This window comes from Carettochelys insculpta, chromosome 9 (genome assembly GCF_033958435.1).
Source record: "Carettochelys insculpta isolate YL-2023 chromosome 9, ASM3395843v1, whole genome shotgun sequence".
NCBI lineage: Eukaryota > Metazoa > Chordata > Testudines > Carettochelyidae > Carettochelys > Carettochelys insculpta.
The window spans coordinates 58,869,279-58,889,702 of record NC_134145.1 but is presented as its reverse complement, the minus strand read 5'-3'; the positions used below and the strand labels follow the sequence as shown (position 1 = coordinate 58,889,702).

At 44.8% G+C, this 20,424-nt stretch overlaps 1 protein-coding gene across 1 annotated transcript in view; it reads left to right on the top strand.

Moving 5' to 3' along the window:
- TDRD5 (tudor domain containing 5) overlaps positions 1-20,424 on the top strand; it is a 34,905-nt gene that overhangs the window by 6,466 nt on the left and 8,015 nt on the right. Inside the window, exons 5-12 of the mRNA XM_075002874.1 lie at positions 2,072-2,128; positions 3,387-3,543; positions 4,811-4,920; positions 6,360-6,580; positions 7,791-8,003; positions 8,579-8,645; positions 10,417-10,617; positions 16,325-16,489. Coding sequence (XP_074858975.1) covers positions 2,072-2,128; positions 3,387-3,543; positions 4,811-4,920; positions 6,360-6,580; positions 7,791-8,003; positions 8,579-8,645; positions 10,417-10,617; positions 16,325-16,489 — 1,191 coding nt within the window. The remainder of the gene's footprint in view (positions 1-2,071; positions 2,129-3,386; positions 3,544-4,810; positions 4,921-6,359; positions 6,581-7,790; positions 8,004-8,578; positions 8,646-10,416; positions 10,618-16,324; positions 16,490-20,424) is intronic.

Below are 20,424 nucleotides of genomic sequence, written 5' to 3'. Positions count from 1 at the left end.
AAGGTTTTTAAAAATACTGGCCTAGATTATTTAGTTGAGAAAGACGACATCTGATCCCTGCAGGTATTTTGCAGTTTGGAATTTTCATGAGTCTTGTGTAAACCCTGAGATGTGTAGGCTTGCTAATTGGGACAGATGAATATTTCTGAAGATATTTTTATGATGGATTTATTTTAAAGCAAGGCAGTTTAGATCATTGATTTAAATCAAGTTTCCTATTGATATTACTTTGCATGTTTCATAAACCGTGGTGCAGATCTGATCACTAAAATGTATTAATTTAAACTCAGTACTGCATTTTACAATATCTAAGAGCAATGTCTTTGTGTAATATTTTAGATAACTTGAATTTTTATTAATGTAGGAAATAGTACGTAATACCCATAAATTACTTGTGTTAAGTTGCAAATGCAGCAATAGTACGTTACTAATGATAAGAACTACATCAGACACACAAACACAGTAGCACTTATATTTTATTAAACTAAATTTTAAATGTTACATGAATATTTCACATTTGCTATTGCAGCAGTCTCCTGAGTTGCTGACTGACAACTATCCTTAAATGCTTTTCATTAATTTTCAAATTTTATTAACTCTGGCAGACAAGTCCTCAGAACACTAAATGTACAGTGGCCTTAAAATTTCTATAACAAGCTCTCATCTTCCCCACTCCTTCTGGCATTTTGATTCACAGATTGAAAGAGAAATACAAGTTTTCCTGCTTTTTCACCTCCCAGTTGACTATTTTTTTTTAATTTGTGTGAATACAGTGAGGCCTCAACATTCACGGGGGTTCTGTGTTGAGAAACCTTGTGAGTGTTGAATTTCGTGAATATAGTATCGTATGGCTGCCACTCCCGCCTGGACCATGGCTGCCGGGGCTTCTACCTGGAGCCCTGGGGAAAGTGGAAACTGCTGGTGCTCCCTGCTGGGGCCATGGGGGATGCAGCAGCTGTCAGCGCCCTCCACCCTGGAGCACCGGGAAAGCGGCCACTCACAAATAATTGAATTCGCGAACGTTAGTGACCTGGCTGCTCTGTCCTTGCTGCTTCCCTGAGGCTCACGGAAGGGAGCGGGGGTGGGAGCACCACAGCTGCTCCATCCTGGCAACTTCTCTGAGGCTCGGGAGAGGGGGGGCACCCCCCTGTCCCATATGTGGCCATGGGAGATAGGGTCACCCTAATGTTTGGCCCAGGTCCACCACAATATCAGCACGGTACAAAAACCATCCTATCCAGCTGGTGTCTTTCTTTACATGTTACTTGAGTCTGCTGAGAAACAGAAACTGAAAGTCCAGAACTTTCAAGAAGCAAGAGCTAGTAGTTAGGCTGGACAGAATAGAGCCGCAGTGTCCGATACGCTTCCAGTTCTCAACATGTGCTGTGGCGATCCAGTGAGTTACTCTTGGACACGATTGGACTAGAGCCATTAATCCATTTTTATGAGCTTGTAAGAGGAGGTTGAATTGTATGTTTTATTTTTAAGTGAAAAATTGAGTATTGATTTAAAAAAAATCCAATTTAAATAAATCTGCCTTTATTTAAAAAAACATTGTGCCCAGTCTGGATATTTGCCATTTAAATTCTTATCTAGCTGAGACAATCTTTTGGCGAACTTTCTGTATCTTCTAGCAGGGCCATGGTCTTAGGTGAGGCGAATGGGTCAAAAGCAGAGATGGAGATCTTTTAAAGGGCTCTTTCACTTGCTCCTCCAGGTTCTTTCACTATGCGGGGTCATGAACTTCCAACATGCACATACTATTTGTAGTCTGTCCATGTATATGACTCCTTAGAAATGGTTATGCAAGCCTGAGTTTCTGGATGCATGCCAGATCATTGTTCATTCGGGGCAGTGGTAGGTCCAACACGTCCAGCCACAGGAGCTAGTAATGAAATGCATGTCATTAAAAAGTATAGGGCCGTTGGCTTTCTAAAAGTATTTATTTTGCACACACATAACATGCTGTTTAGCTGTCTGTGCCACAGCAAAGCCTGTTCTTACTTTCCCTTTCACCTACAGTCCAGGTACACAATTATCTCGTTATGATTTGTCCTTTCCTATCATGTAGGTTGCAGCCCAGTATCCTGAGGGTTTGCTTGCTTCTAAGCTGCCTGGTGAGTTTGAGGTAAGTTCTGTCTCTAGCAGGGCCTCATCAGTTTAGTAAAGTTAAACATGCTACATGTAGTTCTCTACAAGCTTCGCTCTCAGCTCTTGCTCTTTGCAGTGCAGCTCCTCTCCAGAAGAGAGACTGCCAACTCTGTGCTGGCTTTACAGCAAAGATAAATGCCCAGCAGGAGCTAAGTTAATGTGTCCTACTTCATGTCCATTCACATGCTGACAATGAGGAAATAAGGGGTATGAATTTTTAGTAATTCTTTTAAACACTCTTAAAGTGATATTTTATTTAACTAATATTGGCGCAGGCTAGAGGAGCAGAAATATTTTTTCACATCCTAGTGGAATCCTTTAAGTAAGAGAAGTACTTTAAGAGAACTGAATACATGTATTTTGATAAGTCTATTTTTTTGCTCTTGAGGAGCAGCTCCACTAATATTAGGGAACTAGTGTTCAAGCTAGGTCTGTCTGTTTGCCAGTGCCTATCTATAGTCCTAGTGTTCCAGGTAAACACATTTTTGGGTCATTTAACAAGGTAAAGGTAAATCTACATCCTGTTTCCAGTTTTAGGGAGCAGACGTGTATCTAACACAGTGATGCACCTTTTAATTGATGTCCTGCGAATTGCTGCATTCTGTATCCAGCACAAAGAATGAGATGGTTGCAAGTCATTTGGATAAGATTTGTACCAGCATACAGCCCTGACTGTGAAACAGTGCTGTTTAAAAGATACACGTTCAACTGTTTTTATAGCTTTGGCATTTTTATGTTTGATACAAAATTCATTTCTCTTGTGATCTTGGACCGCTTCCATTTGGTAGCCACTCTTGCCTTCCCATGTTTTCAAAGGAGCTTAAAGTTCATGCAACTGAGTTGCTTGTAACTATTGTTAAATCTTTTTAGAAACAGACAGTGAAGATCAGCAAAGACTGATGTCTCCAGGTATGATCTCCTTACCTCCCTCGAACAGTGGCTCGAGTGGATTGTGTGAGATGCTGTCATCTTATCCCAGTGGATGACAACCCATTCAATGTACAGGGCTATTTAATTCCCTACTCAGTGCGCTGTAGGGAACATTCCTTCCCAGTTCTAAGTTTTGCAATCATCTCAATCCTCTGTGCATGTAAGCAAGAGCCACCATAGTAAAGCTCTGCCTCTAATGAGTATGAAATACACTTGCCAAGTTCTCTAAGTTCTGACTGTCGTGTGCTCTGCAGATATGGTTGCAGTTGAATATATCATGTAAAACTGTTCTTTTCTGGCAACAGGTACAATTTAAAGAGAAGCTGTCTGTGAAGGAGCTGGGTTTCTTAAATGTAATGGAGTTTGTTGGGGCCCTTAACGATATTCTTCATGTTGAGCCCAAGGAAGGCGAACAGGACTGGCTGATCTTTGATCTTGAATCCAAGTGCTTAGTAAATCATGGTAAGTAGGGCTCTTTGCATGTGAATTTTTCACTCTAAGGTGGGAGTGACCAAAATGCTGGTGGAGGAGCAGATGTTCTCCGTGAGGACCTGCACCAGGATCCATTAAAAATGAAATCTGTACAAGAAGCAGCATCTACAAGTCTCATCATGCAGTTCACCTTGATGAAAATAGGGTAGTGTTTGGAGCGCAAAGCAGCATTATACAGTGGGAGCCTTGGTGATTTCTTACCCCCAGGTGAGTGGATTTGTTGAGCCTGAATGAATCTGGCCTGCTAAACCCAGGGTTGTGAGTTCAGTCCTTGAGGGGGCCATTTAGGAATCTGGGGCAAATAGATTTAAAAGCATTGTCAGGGATGGTGGTAGGCCCTGTTGTGAGTGCAGGGGACTGGACTTGACCTCTGACGGTTCCTTCCAGTTCTGTGAGAGAGGTATAGGAATTCTAAAAACCTATTGAGATGCATGGGGGGGACTTCGTATCTGTTTTACTGTTTCAGGCTGCCAAGAAGACAGAATAGCTTAGGTTTGTTGCCAAAGGGTATTGGCACAGGAAAGGCTAGCTCATTTTTTTTTCAGTGACAAATTACATGCTGCTGCAAGTGTTGGAATCTGACCAGCATCACAGTAGTAGAAAAAGTGTGGCATGCTGAGTGAAAGTCCATCCATTTGAATTGTGATGTTAAATCATCTGCTTCTCCCTCCCTTCTCTATGTAGAGACTCTTGCTCTGTCCGCATCTTGCAGGTCATACCTTTATGCCAATATTTTTGAATCCATTTTTGATGAGTTGAGGAGGAGAGTGTTTCATCAGTTTTGATGCATGTACCACTAGGTGAGGAAGTGTTTCTGCCATTGTATCTCTATGTACATCAGTTCTTTTCCTCATGGCTCTCTGAAGCCCAACTTGGTTTATTCCTCTTTCTTGCTTATGGCACCTGGTGTGCAAAAGAAGTTTGCATCAGGGTGGTGTGGCTTAGCAGCATAAGCTATGGTATTATAAATCCCATTTAAAGCAGTGTGGTGTGTCTACATTGGGAATTTGTGTGGGTGCAATTATTAATTGGTTTGTCACACTCATGTAAAGCCCTGTTTTGTTTGCACTAGAGCTAGTGCAAAGGTAAATTTCCTGAATGTAGACAGAGCCTTAGAAAGTAGCATTTCTGGCTTAAGACAAATGAGTTTCACCCTCAAGCAGAGCATGTTTGGTTCCGTTAGAGGAGCAAGCGAAGGATGAGATCTGACAGTGTAATTCTTTGACTTCTTCACTAGGTGCTGCTGAGCTCAAGGTCTCCAGCTGGGATTTCCATTCTGAGACCTCTGAGAATCAGGACCAGAAAAAAAGGCGAGCATTCACTGTGGTAAAAAAGATGGTGAAACCAGTGAGTGTCCTTCATAATCTAATGACCACAGGGGTGCTTTTCAGGTTTGAAAGCTGTGGCTAGTGCTGGATGGATGCTGTAGCCAGACTCAGCCTTGTAGAGCCAATGGAGTCTCTCAGCATATGTATCTACCCTGTCCAAAGTCAACTTACTTCTGGACATTGTAGATTCTCTGTCACTTGCAGTTTTCACATTGAGGTGAGATACTTCCATAAAAGATATGCTGTGACTCTTCATCAAGCCCATACCTTCCTACTGAGAGAGCTGGCTGAGGTTCTCTGCTCTGTTATGCAGGATGTCACGTTGGCTTGTCATAAATGGCCCCTTCTAGTCTTAACATTTATTAATCTGTTCAGTTCTGTTAGGTACCTGACCCCCATAATGCAGTTTCTGCCTGTGGTGGTTGATCAGGCAATCATTTGAGCTCATGTATTGCCTCTAGTCCATTAGGAATGGTTACCCCCTGAGGTAGGAGGTTTTTCTCCTCTTTTTTTCCCCTTGCTTCAACTGTCATTGTCCTATAGTTATTTCAATGGCACATGGTCTTCCTGCTGGCATAAGAAGCAGTGTACACAGATGGAACCTAAATCTCTGTAAGGCAGCAGAAAATACTGCCCCATGGCCCCTGCAGACACCCAAATAAATGAAGGAAAAAAACAAAAAAAATCCACTAGTTTGCCTTATTTAGTCAAGTCCTCTCCTGGAAGGTAGTGGCTTTGTCTCTTCTGGTGTTGCCTTTTTTGTTTTTTAAGAACTAGTTTTTGAGTTTAATAGCTTAATTTCTAGGTTCCCAGATGGGAATTCTTCAGAGGTCACTCTCAAATCTGCTGTGAGATTCCAGTTTGTATCTCTCCCATTTTTGTCCTTGTTGGGTTAGTATATCCCAGGGAAAATGCATAGAATTCTCCCATTCCTATAGAACCCTTCTGCTGGCAGATTCTGTCTTCTGCCACACCAGTCAGACTCCCTGTTTAATTGGAATATTTGCAGTGGGTAAATCAGGCATTCCTTCCCCTTTATTGTGGGGCTGAAACACTCCCAGTTACATCTACCAACCCTGGTGGTTTGAAGAACATGAGGCAGGGCGTTGGAATAGGGTTTAGGCTGTGCTTAATTTGTGCCAGGGTTGAGCTGCAGCACCTCTAGGCTTTGTAGTTCTTGCTCTGGCACTGCTGGGCTGGCTGCATCAATCATGAAAGTAAAACTATTGCTTGAGCACGAATATCGGCACCCTTTTTGTTACAAATGAAGCATTAGACTTAGGGTTCTAAATGGTACTGGACAGCCTTTCTATTAGGCGCTAGGACAAGCCACATCAGCACTGAGTTTTATCTTAATGGGGCAGTTGCTTATCATTGTTCAGTTCTGCAACTTTAGGTCCAGCATTTAACCGTTTATCTGAGTACCACGTCCTTTTTCACCTTTCCGTGTCTTTGCAGTATTTGGATGTGGAGGAGCTACAGCTAGCCCTGGAGATAGCAGAGCCAGAGATCCCGCCTGATGCTGTTCAGGACAGAAGACTTTGTTGTCTCCCAGCACTGGACAGTAGCACGCTGGTGGGTGTCTTTGTGGAGTACATCATCTCGCCTAACCAGTTCTACATCCGGATCTATAGCAAGGAAACATCTGAGGTCCTGGAGGACATGATGATTGAGATGAGGTGAGAAAGTACTGCATCAGCTTTGTGCTGTGACCTGCTGTGCAGATTCTCCATGCATACGTGTGCATGCTTTATCCTGAGGAGAGAGCAGGGCACCCAGCTTGTTCTTGTGGTTGGTGTTGGCTTGGATGTTTCCACGCAGGCAAGGAGGAAGTCCTGGCTTCCCCAAGCCAGCAGAGTCCGGCAGCTGAGACCAGTGAAGGATTAAGGAGCTACCAGCTAGTTCAGCAGTCGGCTGTTTAGGCTGCTGAGTGGGCTGTGTGAATGGCCCTCCTTCTCAGTGGGCTACAAGATTGTCATGACCAAGACAGGCTCCCAGGACAGGCTAGTTTTGCTAACTGCACTTGCATACCCAGAATTTGCGGGGTGTGCCGATTGAACAGTAGTTCTTGTTGCTTTCAGCATAGGTGAGGGATGAGAGAGGGAGGGTCTCATGATGCCAATCTCCCTTATGTTATACTCTCAATCTGTGTCCCTGGAAAGGTACTGGCCAATGCTCTGTCAGAGTTGAGCAATCGCTATTGTGTGGTAGTTGTACAACTCTTACTGAACTGTAAATCTTGTTTGCAATTCCCCTGGAGATCAGTGGTCATTTAATGCCCATCTGGGTCACTCTCCTTGTTGTCACTGGAAGGCTAGTGGTATACAGCTTCCAAATGCATTTCAATTCAGTGTCATATAGCAAAGTCTTATCATACATAATATACGTATTTTGACAGAAGAATGAGTTTCAGAAGAGTATGACCTTTATATGATACTTGTCTGATATGAAATGTCACAACTATATACCAACAATGAATATGGGGATTTCAGGGTGCTACTTTGTGGTACAGTGTATCATAACTGCCCCTACGGTGTTTGCAGGAAGATTAGTAAAATGACATTGTAATTTGGATTCAGCGTTTGCATTTGACTGTTTTGTTCATTGTAAATGTTTAAAGTACATGTAAGACTCTGTCCAAGTGGTATAAGAGTATGAGATGGGGGTCGCCTTCACTCTTAAGGAAGATCTTCACTTGCATTTCCTTTCCTAAGTCTGAAAATCTCAAACTCTGAAAATTGTTCTTGGCTCTGATGCTTTACTGTAAGGCCCCTTGAAAGTTTTTGTCAAAGGTTTAAAGGAAAACAAGGAAGCAATGCTGTAATAAAGCACCCATGCATTTCTCTGTTCTTCCTACAAGGCACTATCTTTTTCTGTGCTGTCTTGCAGACAATGCTATTCAAATAAAAGCGTTTCTGACCGTTACATCATGCCAGAGCCCTTGGTCCAGCCTGGCCATCTTTGCTGTGTTAAGATTTCTGAGGATAAATGGTGGTACCGGGTCATCATCCACCGGGTACTTAGTGAAGAGGAGGTGGAGGTGTTCTGCGCAGACTTTGGAAATCTGAGGATTGTTCAGAAGTCTTGCCTAAGATTCCTCAAGTAAGTCAATTGGGTATGCTGGCTAAGTCCTGCCAACTCTTGCCTTCTCTCTTGGTGCTCACCCCATCTTCATGCGCTTTGGGGAACACTGCATAAACATTGTCAGTAGACTTTGGTATTTTCTAGACGTGTTCTCTGGAGTTGTCATTTTATTCTGGGGTAAACATAAAGCATCAGTTCTTGAGCTGGTGGGAGTGGAGGGAAGAGAGATTTATTCATCTTTTTTCCCAGCCTCCACGCTGTTTGTTCCGTTCTCCTGTCCAACCTGCCTCTGTGCGGGGGAGACTCTGGGACTGATTGAACCAAGAGTCATAACTATCAGTTTTTGTGTAATGAGTTGCAGGGGGTGAAATGATTGTGTTCTTTGGATGTATGATGCTGTGCTATGGATGCAGGATGTTGGTTGCGAAGACATCAGGCATCTTTTGCAAGCATATAACATTAATAAAAAAAATAGAACTACGAAGTGCCTGGTGAAGTTGAAAATAAAAACGCTAAAAGGCTCACAGAAGCTTTTTTCATTAGCATGTCAGACTTGATGTATGATGAAATGATGGATTTGATTCCTGTTGCAGGTGCTGCTATTCAAAACTTCCTGCCCAGGCTATCCCTTGTTCCTTGGCAAGGGTGAAGCCCATAAAGGTATATCCCCATGGTTTTTCACCTGTGTGTGTGTGTAAAATATATAAATAAAAGGACTGTGGTGTAGACATTGGCCTCTTGCCTACTGAAATAAGCAGCGTAATATTGATATTGACAGTCTCTGAGTTTGGTACAATTCACTGGTTCGGAGTCCATGAGAGTTTTGCCATTGTCTATTAACCTCTCATTGTTTTCTTTCTGAAAATTTACAACACGCTTGTTTCACTCTGTCTACAAATGGACAGCTCTTGCAGAGATACGCATTGTGCCAAGGAATAAGTTTTCTACTCTGCGCTCAGTACTGTGTCCCTTCTGGAGCCTTAGAGAAAACTCTGCTGGATTTCCTGTTTCAATTACTCCCTTTTTCTGAGCGACTATATTAGTCAAAACTTCCTTCAAAAGCTAGGGACAGGCCAGGACTTCCTTTAGAGTCAGCCTATCAATTCTATAAGAGGATCCCTAATTCCTTTCCACACTGATTACTTCAAAAGAAATTATTGGATTTCCATCACCTTCTCAGAACAAAAACAACAACAAAAAAAATCTGTCTGAAGTAAGAATATGAAAGAAATGTTAGAAAGCCTTTCTTTTCATAACACTGTTACATTTTGGGTTCTTTTATTTCCTTCAGATTGCAAGCTTTTAGGTTCACATTTTCAGGCTTTTCCTAAGAACCAGTAGTGCTAGAAACTTCTTTTAAAAAAAAAAAAGGAAATTTTCAGCTTTCATTACATGAATCTTAGAGCTGAGGCTCGAGCTAAACAGTGACTACAGCAAATCCTCAAGTTATGTAGGGTTTGCATTTCTCCAACACCCATGTAACTCGAATTTTCGTGCAAGTCGAGGGGAGAAGGGAAGCAGGCTGCAGCCTGGTTCCCAGCTCTCCTAGGCTTGCAGGAGTCAGGAAACTGACCAGCCCAGGAGGATGTGTCTGCTTCCTGGCTCCCAGAGTGGCAGAGAGCTGGAAACCAGGGACAGTCTGGTTTCCATCTCACAGTTGATCAGTTTCTCAGGTACCGTATATGGCAGGGAGCTGGGAATCAGGCAGCCTGTTTCCTCTCCACTTGCAGAGAAGGGAAACTGAGCAGTTCTCTGGCTGTTGGCCGCCTCCTGCTCCTTGGAGCCAGGAAACTAACCAGAGCTGCTACTCTGCTCAGTTTCCTGGCTCTGCAAGTGGAGGGGAGCAGGGAGCCAGGCTGCTGCCTGGTTCTCAGCTCCCTGCCACTCCGGAGACTGGGAAACCACTCCTGTCAGGGACAGCAACCTGATTTGTGGCTGCCGCCCTTGACAGCTGTCTGCTGCCCCTGACAGGAGCAGGAAATGCTCCTGTTGGGTGGGGGTGGGGGAAGAGTCAAGCTGCTGCCCCTGACAGCAGGAGCAGAGGGCAGGCGCATTAACCTGAGACATGCACAGCTTGATTTGCTCGTATCTTGAGGGTTTACTGTATTGAAGACTCGTGGTAAAACTGCAGGGTCTGGCCACACAGTTTCAGTCATTGAAAATAAGAGCTCAGAGTGAAAGTGGCTCCCCAGTGATAACTTTAACTCTGCAGCCTTTTAAGTTTTGAATAGTTTAACTTAATTGAGTGTTGGTAACTTGTTGGGTTCCATTTGGCTCACCCTTATTACTCTTACTTCAGCTCAGCCTCTCCCAGTTATGTCACAGCCCTGAATGTAGCTTGCCTTCAGGCTTTGCATCTGCACTAGGAATGAGAATAATCATGGCTGCCGAGGGGCTAATCTGTAGTAACTTGTTTGTTTCGTTATTCCAGGGGCATTGGACCGCCAATGCCATTCTCCGATTCTGGAAGCTGTGCGCCCTGAAGCCGCAGGTGGGAGTGGTGGATGAATATGTGAACGGTATTCTTCATCTCTTCCTGTGTGACACAACCTCGGAGGAAGATGTCTACGTCCATCAGGTCTTGAGAGCAGAGGGACATGCTGTCATTTGCAGAGAAAATATTCCCTCCAAGGTGAAGATGGGCAAAGGTGGCGAGTTTGAGCAACACTGTTCAAGGAAGGGGCTGCAATATGAGAATTTGGATTGTGAGACACAGAAAATTTACTCTTAAAGGAAATGCGACAGAAACTTCCAGTGCACCTTAGTTTCCATACAGCTCTTCCTACTCGTCCTAGAGAGGGAAGTCAGTTGGTGCCAGTGGTGCCAACAGCCACGGGGGCAAGGTGGGAGGGAGGCCTGGCTCCAGGCCCTGGAAGGGGTAGGGCCAAGGGCAAAAGGCATGGGGATTTTAGGGCAGTCGGATGTGCCCCTACCAGTCCCTTAAAACCTTAGGTGGAGTGGTGGCACAGCGCTCCACAGTGTGTCAAAGGAGCCTGGAGCTTAGGTGCCCATCACTGCTACTTTGGTGGCAGCTGGAGCTCCGGGCCCCTTTGAAATGCTGGGCTTGGGGGCAGCTGCCCCCTTTGCCCTCCCCTGTTGGTATATAAATGCAGCAGTCCTTTACCTCACAGATTACCTTCACGGTTGTCCTAGGAGACAGGTTTTAGAGCCTGAGTACAAGCACCTATTTCAGCTTCATCATATAACCGCTAGCGTGTAATGCTTCAGGATACATTGTGCACTTCCATTTCTGCTGTGAAGTTGCTTGAAAAGCTGCCATTGCACTAAGGATTCTCTTAGTTACATTTGCTAACATAGGTTTGGGCGATTCTTAACCTAAATATTTGATTACAATTTATTGTGTATTCGTCTAGTTGTGATAGAAACTTTATGGAGAAACAGATTGAGAATGTAGACATGTTCCGCACCAGCCCAGAACTGGGATAGCAATGGAGATACTGTTGCAGGGCAGGGTTAAGGTATAAAGGTACAGCTGCCTATGACACTTGCCTTTCTATACCTGGCTCCTGTCAGTCCCATCGCTCCACAATTTTTAATAGCACAGGATTCACTCAGAAAATTAACTAAAATATTTAATTCTTCATCTTTGATGTTGATGAGGTTTTATTCTCTAATTTTAATTTTCAATTTTTGTCTAGTTTTTGTTATGAAAACTCAAACTGTGCACTCCTGGAGATTTCCAGAGCAAAAGTGCCATCCCAAATGATTAGCTGTAATTAATGATTTGAAGCACAAGTAGAGGTAGTTCTCCAACCTTGTGTGCACACCTCACTCAAGCCCGTTTACAGCAACTGAATTTATATACAGTTCTAGACATAAAGATGCCAGTGTGTTTTGCTTTTGGTTTTTTTTTAAATCTGATTAGCTGCCTAACTGCAGTAGGCTATGCTGCAGTTCCACATTAAATTGCTTCTGTTCCACCACCACATTATAGTTTAGTAAGGAGCCTAGGCTGCTAAATTTTGTAAAAATGTATAAAATACTATAACTGAGATTAGCCAACACCGTGATTTAAAAACAAGTCAGCACTTGTTCTTCAAAGGATTGCTCATGTGCATTGCAATACCTGTTTGCATGCACTGTCGCCGGAAAGCTTTTCCCTAGTGGCATTCGTAAGGTTAGCTGTGGAGCCCTCTGGCATGGTGCTGTTGTGGTGGCGTATATAAAGCACAGCTGATCTCTCCCCATCCCCTCTCAGTTCCTTTTTACCCTTGTGGTGATTGCTGGAACAGCTCATTCTCTTGTTCTTGCAACTGTTTGTCTGCCCTAGTGTACGTAGTTTGACAATAGTTGTTTAATAGCTCATAGTTCACTGATTTTTGGGGTGTCTCCCCTCCCACTTCAGCCCCTGGTTCAGGAATACTTCATTCCCAGGGCTTAAGAGCCTGCAAGAGATCTGGCAAGCGTCTACCCAAGAGTCACCCTTATGCTGACTGCTGTAGGTATCTGGGTGGGGCTCACCAAGCTGACGTGCCCCGTCTGTTGGCGCTTTTTTCCGTGAACTGAGAAGGAGCAGGGCCATCAGCATAAGCTCCTCTTAATGGACCAGCCCATGGCACTGGTAGTGAGAAATGCCCCAGCATCGGTGCTGGACCATGCACAGAGGAAGCACTCTGCCCACAAGCACCACTCCCCCCCACCACACAGGGTTGAATGTGCTGCAATGTTCTCAGTCTCCAGTGTTGGCCAAGAGGAAGAAGATGGACAGGGGCAGATCTCTGTTGAAAGCATTGCTTAAAGACTTCCGTAGGGCACACCCAGCTCAGAGGCACCTATGTGCAATGCTGAGGCATGAGATGCTGTCAGCTCCAGCACTGCCGTTGAGCCTGGTAATTATTGTCTCCATAGGTGGAGCCCACCTGGAGGAGGCATTTGATTTTTCTGTCCATGTCAGACACCTTTGAGGCCTCAGGGGATCTCATTAAGATGACCTCCTGATTGTTGCTGCCAAATGGACATGCCACGACCCGTTGCAAGATACAGCACCAGAAAAGTATCAGAGGGGTAGCCGTGTTAGTCTGGATCTGTAGCAGCAACGAAGGGTCCTGTGACACCTTATAGACTAACAGAAAAGTTTAGAGCATGAGCTTTCGTGAGTTAACTCACTTCTTCAGATGCTGGTCCTGGAAATCTGCAAGGCCAGGTATAAACAGGCCAGAGCAAGGCTGGGGATAACGAGGTTAGCTCAGTCAGGCAGGCTGAGTCGTATTGTCATCAGTAGATCTGGAGGTGTGAACTCCAAGAGAGGGGAAGCTGCTTTTGTATTTAGCCAGCCATTCACAGTCTTTGTTTAATCCTGCGCTGAGGGTATTGAATTTGCAGATGAATTGTAGCTCAGCAATTTCTCTTTGGAGTCTGTTCTTGAAATTTCTTTGCTGCAGGATAGCTACTTTTAAATCTGCTACTGTGTGTCCTGGGAGATTGAAGTGCTCTCCTATGGGTTTTTGTATATTGCCATTTCTGATGTCTGATTTGTGTGCATTTATTCTTTTACGTAGGGACTGTCCAGTTTGTCCGATGTATATGGCAGAGGGGCATTGCTGGCACATGATGGCATAAATTACATTGGTAGATGTGCAGCTGAATGAACCCACGATGGTGTGGCTGATCCGGTTAGGTCCTGTAATGATGTTGCTGGTGTGTATATGTGGGCAGAGCTGGCAACGAGGTTTGTTGCATGGATGGGTCCCTGAGATAGAGTGAGTGTGGTGTGTCCTAACAAGCAACTATACACCGCACCACACTCACTCTATCTCAGGGAGTTCACACCTCCAGATCTTCTGATGACAATACAGCTCAGCCTGCCTGACTGAGCTAACCTCGTTATCCCCAGCCTTGCTCTGGCCTACTTATACCTGGCCTTGCAGATTTCCAGGACCAGCATCTGAAGAAGTGAGTTAACTCACGAAAGCTCATGCTCTAAACTTTTCTGTTAGTCTATAAGGTGCCACAGGACCCTTCGTTGCAGCACCAGAAAAGATACTGCACGCCTTGCACATAGTGGCACCGGTGGCAGGCACTTCCTCCTCTTCCATCCCTAGCCCTGTGGCGACATCTCATGTGGGGACATCACTGATGGCGTTTGGCCCATATTCTCCAGCACTGACAACTGCAGGAGTGCTGATGTGTGCAAGGCTATCAAGCGCAGCATCAACCCCTGCTGCACTGATGCCTGCGGCATCAACAGTGATGTCCCCAGCTATGGCAGCCTCAGTGCTGGCACTGATTGCCAAGGCACGCTGGCCACACTGGCTCGACAATTAGTACCAAAGAGGAGTACCCGGGAGACAGCATCAGGCTCAGCACCCCCAGGTCCAGCATAAAGCACTTTGGAAGCAGGGGAGGAGTAGCCAGTACTGCCCATCATCCCAGTGCCATTCAGGCCCCACCACCATCAGGAGGTGCTAGTATATCAGTCCTAGCCTCCACAGTGGCAGGCACCTGTGAACTGGCCACTTTTGGACCCTGTTGTCGTATCAACAAAGCCAAGGTCCGGCATTGATGGTGTCCAGTGCCCCGTAAGGGAAGGTGGAACAGTGCCTTCCAGTGACACCTGCCTCAGGGGGGCCTGGCTGCTCTCTCATCTCCAAGGGTGGTGATGACAAAGCCTCCTTCCACGCAGGTGGGGGATACAGAAAGTGCAGTCCTGGTGGCTTCCTCTTCCTTGAATGAAACTGTGACATGCTCATCCTCCTCTTCTCTTCCAGCCTTGGACTTTAAAGACCCCCAGGACCCTCCCACTGAGGGTAGCACAGACCCTCCAGTTAGTTTTGGAGGAGATGGTGCAGGACTGGAATCCCATGATGGATATCCTCCTGGCCGAGGGACGTTCAAAGGTGGCATTGTCCCTTATTAAGTCCAGCACTACAACCACCAAAGCATTGGCAGATTCCAACTCCCGTCCCCCACCGCACAGCAGACAGCAGGGTGATCCTTGCTTCAGCCCCTAGATGACTTCAAACTCCTTCTCCAACTGGTAAGTCACATATTTGAGTGCACGTGAGCAATCACTCAAAGAAGGGACACTTACTTACCTTTTGCAGCTACTGCTGTTCTCTGAGACATGTTGCTCACGTCAGTTCCAAATCCAGTCCTTATCGCCTCTGTCATAACGAACCAACAAGGAAGAACTGAAATAGTGGGTCTTTGGTTTATATAAACCACTGCAGTGGTTCTACAGCTAAACCAATGAATGAAGGCAGGGGTCTTTAACCTGCAGCTCCAGAGTCACATTCATCTGTTTAAGGACTTATTTGTGGTTCCTGACACTATAACTGCAAATTAAAACAAACCCCTCCTGATTATTTTCAATAAACAGTGAACATCTAAAAGCCCAACAACAAACAACTTACATCTAAATAGCAAACAATATATGATCTCAAAACGTTGGATAACTCCCCCCTCCCTTTAATATGCGCAGTGCATTGTGGGATGTGATACCGTATCTGTGTGTTGATCGTGTTGTATAGTCCTGATTTTGAAGAGAAAAAGGAAGCTTGCAGCATTCTTACTGTGAAGAGCAACATGCATTTTAAGAAAAATGGAAATTAAAGGTGAAGTAAAATTGGCATTGTTGAAGTGAGTTCAGGAGTGAAAGTCAGAAAGTTAGTAGTATAAATTCACACACATAAAGTGTAAGGAAAAAGAATAGGTAAGAAGTTTGTAAATGTCCTACAGTAAACATGTATCCCATTACACATCGTGTGCGTGCTCTCCTTAAAATAGGAGTTAAAGTGTGGCTTAACGTTATTTACTAAGGACCATCTCATATTCACAGACATTGTGGATCTTGAAGTATTGAGTTCTTACCAAATTTGAAAAAAATGGCTGCTCTTGCTGTTTTGGTTGCCAACCCCTGCACTAGGGTAAAAGCTTTCTGAGGCCATATACCCATGTACACATGTTAGAATGGACATGAGTAACACATCTTGAAGAACAACAGTCATGAAAGATAAGTAACCAGCTTTTTTAGCAAGTTATGAACAGGTTTCTTGTTTCAAATGTCCGTGACAGGCAGAACCCAGGGCCCTATGTCCTTTGCTTTAATCAACAGTCTGCACAATAAATCTTGTGGCAAGAGGGCTTTCCATTTCAGCATGTGATGTGTTGATGTATCCTTTGGTGAGTAGTTTTCACTGTGGAAAATGACTTTAACTTTGGCAACCAGGCATACACTGCCAGCGTGCAGATGGCTGTCAAGTGCCAACTCATTTGGGTAGCAGGTTGCTGTAGTTTGAAAACCATTTCAAAATCCTACTTTTTTTTTCTTTTTTTCTGTTAATTACAATGCTACGTACTGTATTATTACTTTTTAATAGGGCTTCATGGAACTGAACCCTTCAGCTTTGTACTTACAGCCCGGTCTGAAGAAGGAGAATGATGGATCAGCAGGGCCAGACATTCCCTCCCAGGATTTGGAGTCTTTCTGTGAAATCAGCTGGACAGAGAATCCAGAGCTGAAAGAGAGTGAACCACATACCCAGGTGGGAGGTTTTTGGCTCTTCTGTGTCTAAGACATGAACAGTGGGTAATAAAGCTGCCTACACTACTCACCCACTGGGGCTGCCTTGTGGCAGACCCAGCCCTCAAGGTGGTTAGGAGGGGGAATGGGCAGGGCCTGAAGGCAGAAGAGGTGGAGTTGGGGCTTGCCTTCCCAAGCTGGGCCTTCATCCACTGCCTGTGGTCTGAGGCAAGATGGAAAAACAGCTGTTACGTTATGAGACTCTGGTAGGTTTTTACACCATGACATCATAAACCCAATGAGTGCCATAAAAATGTTTCAGGTAGAACACACACATTTCTCATTCATACCCTTATTTCTTAACGTTGCTGCCAGCTTGTCTGGTCTCTTGACAGTTCTTGGGTGCTCCATAAACTTCTAGGTGTAGACTCCTCTTTGCTCTGTGACTGCTGTTCTGCTCACTCTGTCCTGTCAGAGTTTGCTTGGATCCTGAGATCAGATATTGGAATCAGACTTGGCTTCATACTCTTCCCTTTCCCATTTCCTGTGCCTTCACTTGTTTTCCTCTGATCTGTTTATGAGCCATTGCTGTGGGGAAGCATAAGTGCATTTTGGGGAGTATAGCATTCAACCATCACAGATGTACACCATAAGCCATTCAATAAACACCCTCACATGGCCTACTGCTGTTAGAATTTGGCTTTTTTCCCCTCAGTTTTGTTTATTTAGGCAAGAAAAAAACATGAAAACCAGTTTTTGGGCATGGAGAAGAGCTGATCTTACAACTAGCCGTTGTTGAGTTGGTCTAGGAGTTCGTCTTACAACTTAGCTATTGTTCCACTCCAAAAAAACTTTATCATAATATTTAACTCTTTCATATAGTACTTTTTTGTACGTGACCTCAAAGTAGTTTACAGAGAAGAAAGCGTCATTGTCCCATTTTTCAAAGAGAGAAACTGAGGCATGGTGGGACAGCAACTTCTCTGTTGGCCAGAAGGCCAGTGGCAGAACCAGAAACAGAACCTGTGTCCTCAGTCCCAGTCCAGAGCTCTTCGTGCAGTAGGCCGCACAGTGGTGAAAGATTTATAAAACCAGTTTTGCCTGCTCTTCATTTCTTTCTTAACAGGCTTTTCTGTGGTACACTTTACATTGGCAGAACACCTTTCTGAGTAGATCACAGAATCATGGGACTGGAAGGTAGCTCAAGAGGTCATCTAGTTTAGTCCCCTGAACTCATGGCTGGCTAAATATTATCTAGGCTGAGGCGGGTAAAGTATGGCCTTCAGGCTGGATCTGGCTCGCCAAACATTTGCACCTGGCCTGCAGCCCAGTGGGATCTTCAGGCAGGTTCCCTGCCTGCCATGGCCCTACACACCACTCAAAGCGGCTCACTGCCGGAACCAGCATGTGTCTGTCTCCTCAGCATGTGCTACTTTGTGGGTTGTTCACCCCTGCACCCAGCACTATCCTTGCATGCAGCACATGGAGACGTGCTGCTCCCCTGTGCAGCTCCTGGGACACATTACGACTGTGCCACTTTGAGCAGCATGTGCATTTGTGGCAGCTGGGGAACTCCATCTCAGACATTGCACCTTGTGCATTAATGTCGTAGAAAAATGCGGCTCTGACCACTTAGTAAATGCTTGGAGTGCCCCCTGCATTGGAAATTATCACCCTCTTCTGATCTACACCATTCCTGATAGGTGCTTATCTAATCTGCTCTGAGACACCAGTAGTGCTTTAAAGATTCACAATTTTATTATGGCATAAGGTTTTGTAAGTTGTAACTCCATCAGATTCCACAGCCTCCCGAGACAATTTATTTCAGAGCTTAACCACGCTAATAAGGTTTTTTTCTGAACTCCGACCTAAACAGCCCTTGCTGAAATTTAAGCCCATTGCTTTTTGTTCTGTTCTCAGAAGTTAAGAGCAGTTTCTCTCCTTCCTCTTTGTAACAGCCTGTTATGCACTGGAAAACTCTTATGTCTCCTCTGTATTCTATTCTTTAGCCCAAACAATGTTTTCAATCTCTCATTTCCCCTTAAGTCAGGTTTTCTAGACAGTCACTTTTGTTGCTTGACTCTCTAATTTGTGTACATCTTTCCTGAAATGGGGCACCCAGATGTTACATCCATTTGCTTTGTTCTTTGACCTGATTCTTGTAGGAGGCATTTTTGATCTCTCTCATAATATACCTAATTTAAAACTACTGTAACAAATACAAAATCTAAGTATATTTTAAACATCACTTTTTAGATACAGGTTGAACCTCTCTAGTTTGACAGTCTTGGGATCTGACTGGTGTTGAACCACAGGAGGTCAATATTGTCTAGCAGAATTGCCAACACTTCCACTGCTTAGTGGGCTCTTAGAAGACGTTTGGGGTAAATTACGGCTAAATAACAGCACAGAACACTGAGAACCAGGCCTGGTGGCTGGAAACAAGCTTTATGGGATTACAGGAAACTGGGCCACACCCAGGAAGAGTGGACATATGGCTAATTAAAATCACCTGGACCACAGATGCTGCTGGACCAGAGAGTGCCAGGCTAGAGTAGTTCAATCTGTACTGTCTGGGTTGTTGGTTTGGCAGACTGGGTTTTCTTTGAGAAAACCATTAAACAAACTGTTAACCTTGATTAATGATTCATTGTTGGACAGGCAGTGTTCTCTGCAACTTCATATGTGGCATAAGTCAAGATGATGATACAGTGGTTGAGGCTAAAGTATTGGACCCTCGGGAGATCAAGATTTGATTCCTGGCACTTCCAGCCTATGTGACTTTGCCAGTCACTTAACCTCTGGCCTGACTTCTCTCATCAGTGAAATGGGGAGAATAATCCTTCCTTTCTCATTCTGCCTGTTTAGAGTATCTATTTAAATGAGGAGTGGACTTCTGCTATGTCGGTACAATAGCCTCTGTCTTTATTGGGGCCTATGTGTTGCCATAATGCAAATAACAAATGGTTCTCTGCTCTCAGACTTGAGTTTTGTCAGCATTTGGAATCTTAGAACCTAATTATTTTGAACTATATACATATCCTGTGAGCACTGTACAGAACTATACTTTGTAACTTTTGCTTAATGCTCTTTTGAAATAATGTATATTCTGGTGAGGCCTTGGTTCATTGGGCAGATGTTTCTGTATATATTTTTGTACAGTAGCTTATGTCAGATATGTTACCCTTCTGGGAGGTGGAGCCAGAAGCAGCCAGGGCTGGGTTCTATGTCTAGAAGTGTCTCTCCATCCATCCAACACAGAAATGGATCAAGTAACCACCCACCAGTAACCTGGGAAATTCACACTCAGACGCAATGCTTCCTCACTTACACCCAGAGCCTTAGTGTAGAAAAGGAGCTTTTATTAAAGTGAGGGAAGTAAGTTGGCATTCATTTGGGAAAACGCCACAAGAAGCAGGGGTGATGCATGGGGGCCACATGGGGCGGGTCTCGTGCACCCTCAGCATCTGCTCACCTCACTCACTGTCAACATTGCACTGCTTCTGGTGAGTGTGGGGGCAGTCTCACCCCTCCCCCAGAGAGGCATTCCCCAAAAGCTTCACAAGCTTCCTAGCTGCTGTCAGGCTGTGCCATTCTGGGGAGGGGGGATTGCCCTCACGTTCACCAGAAAGCAGTGTGGTGCTTCTGCAGGAAGAGATGGGTGGGGGAGGAGCTCGGGCATGGGCCCTGCAGAGGTGGGGCAGGAGCATGTGACCTGTGTCGAGTACTCTTCTCCGCCCCCTGGGAATCCCTGCAGCAGTGCCCATTAACAGAGTTCATACACACAACCCGTAAGTAAAAGTCACTCACCCAGTAGGTTGGGTTAATAGCCTTTTCTTCTCAGGTTCTTAAGGCCAGCAATCTAAATGTCCCCGTCCCATGCCCAGCCCTTCTTGCACTCTACACACAGTTGCTGCCATTGGTCAGAGCAACCCAGACTTCATAGGTGCGTCTGCA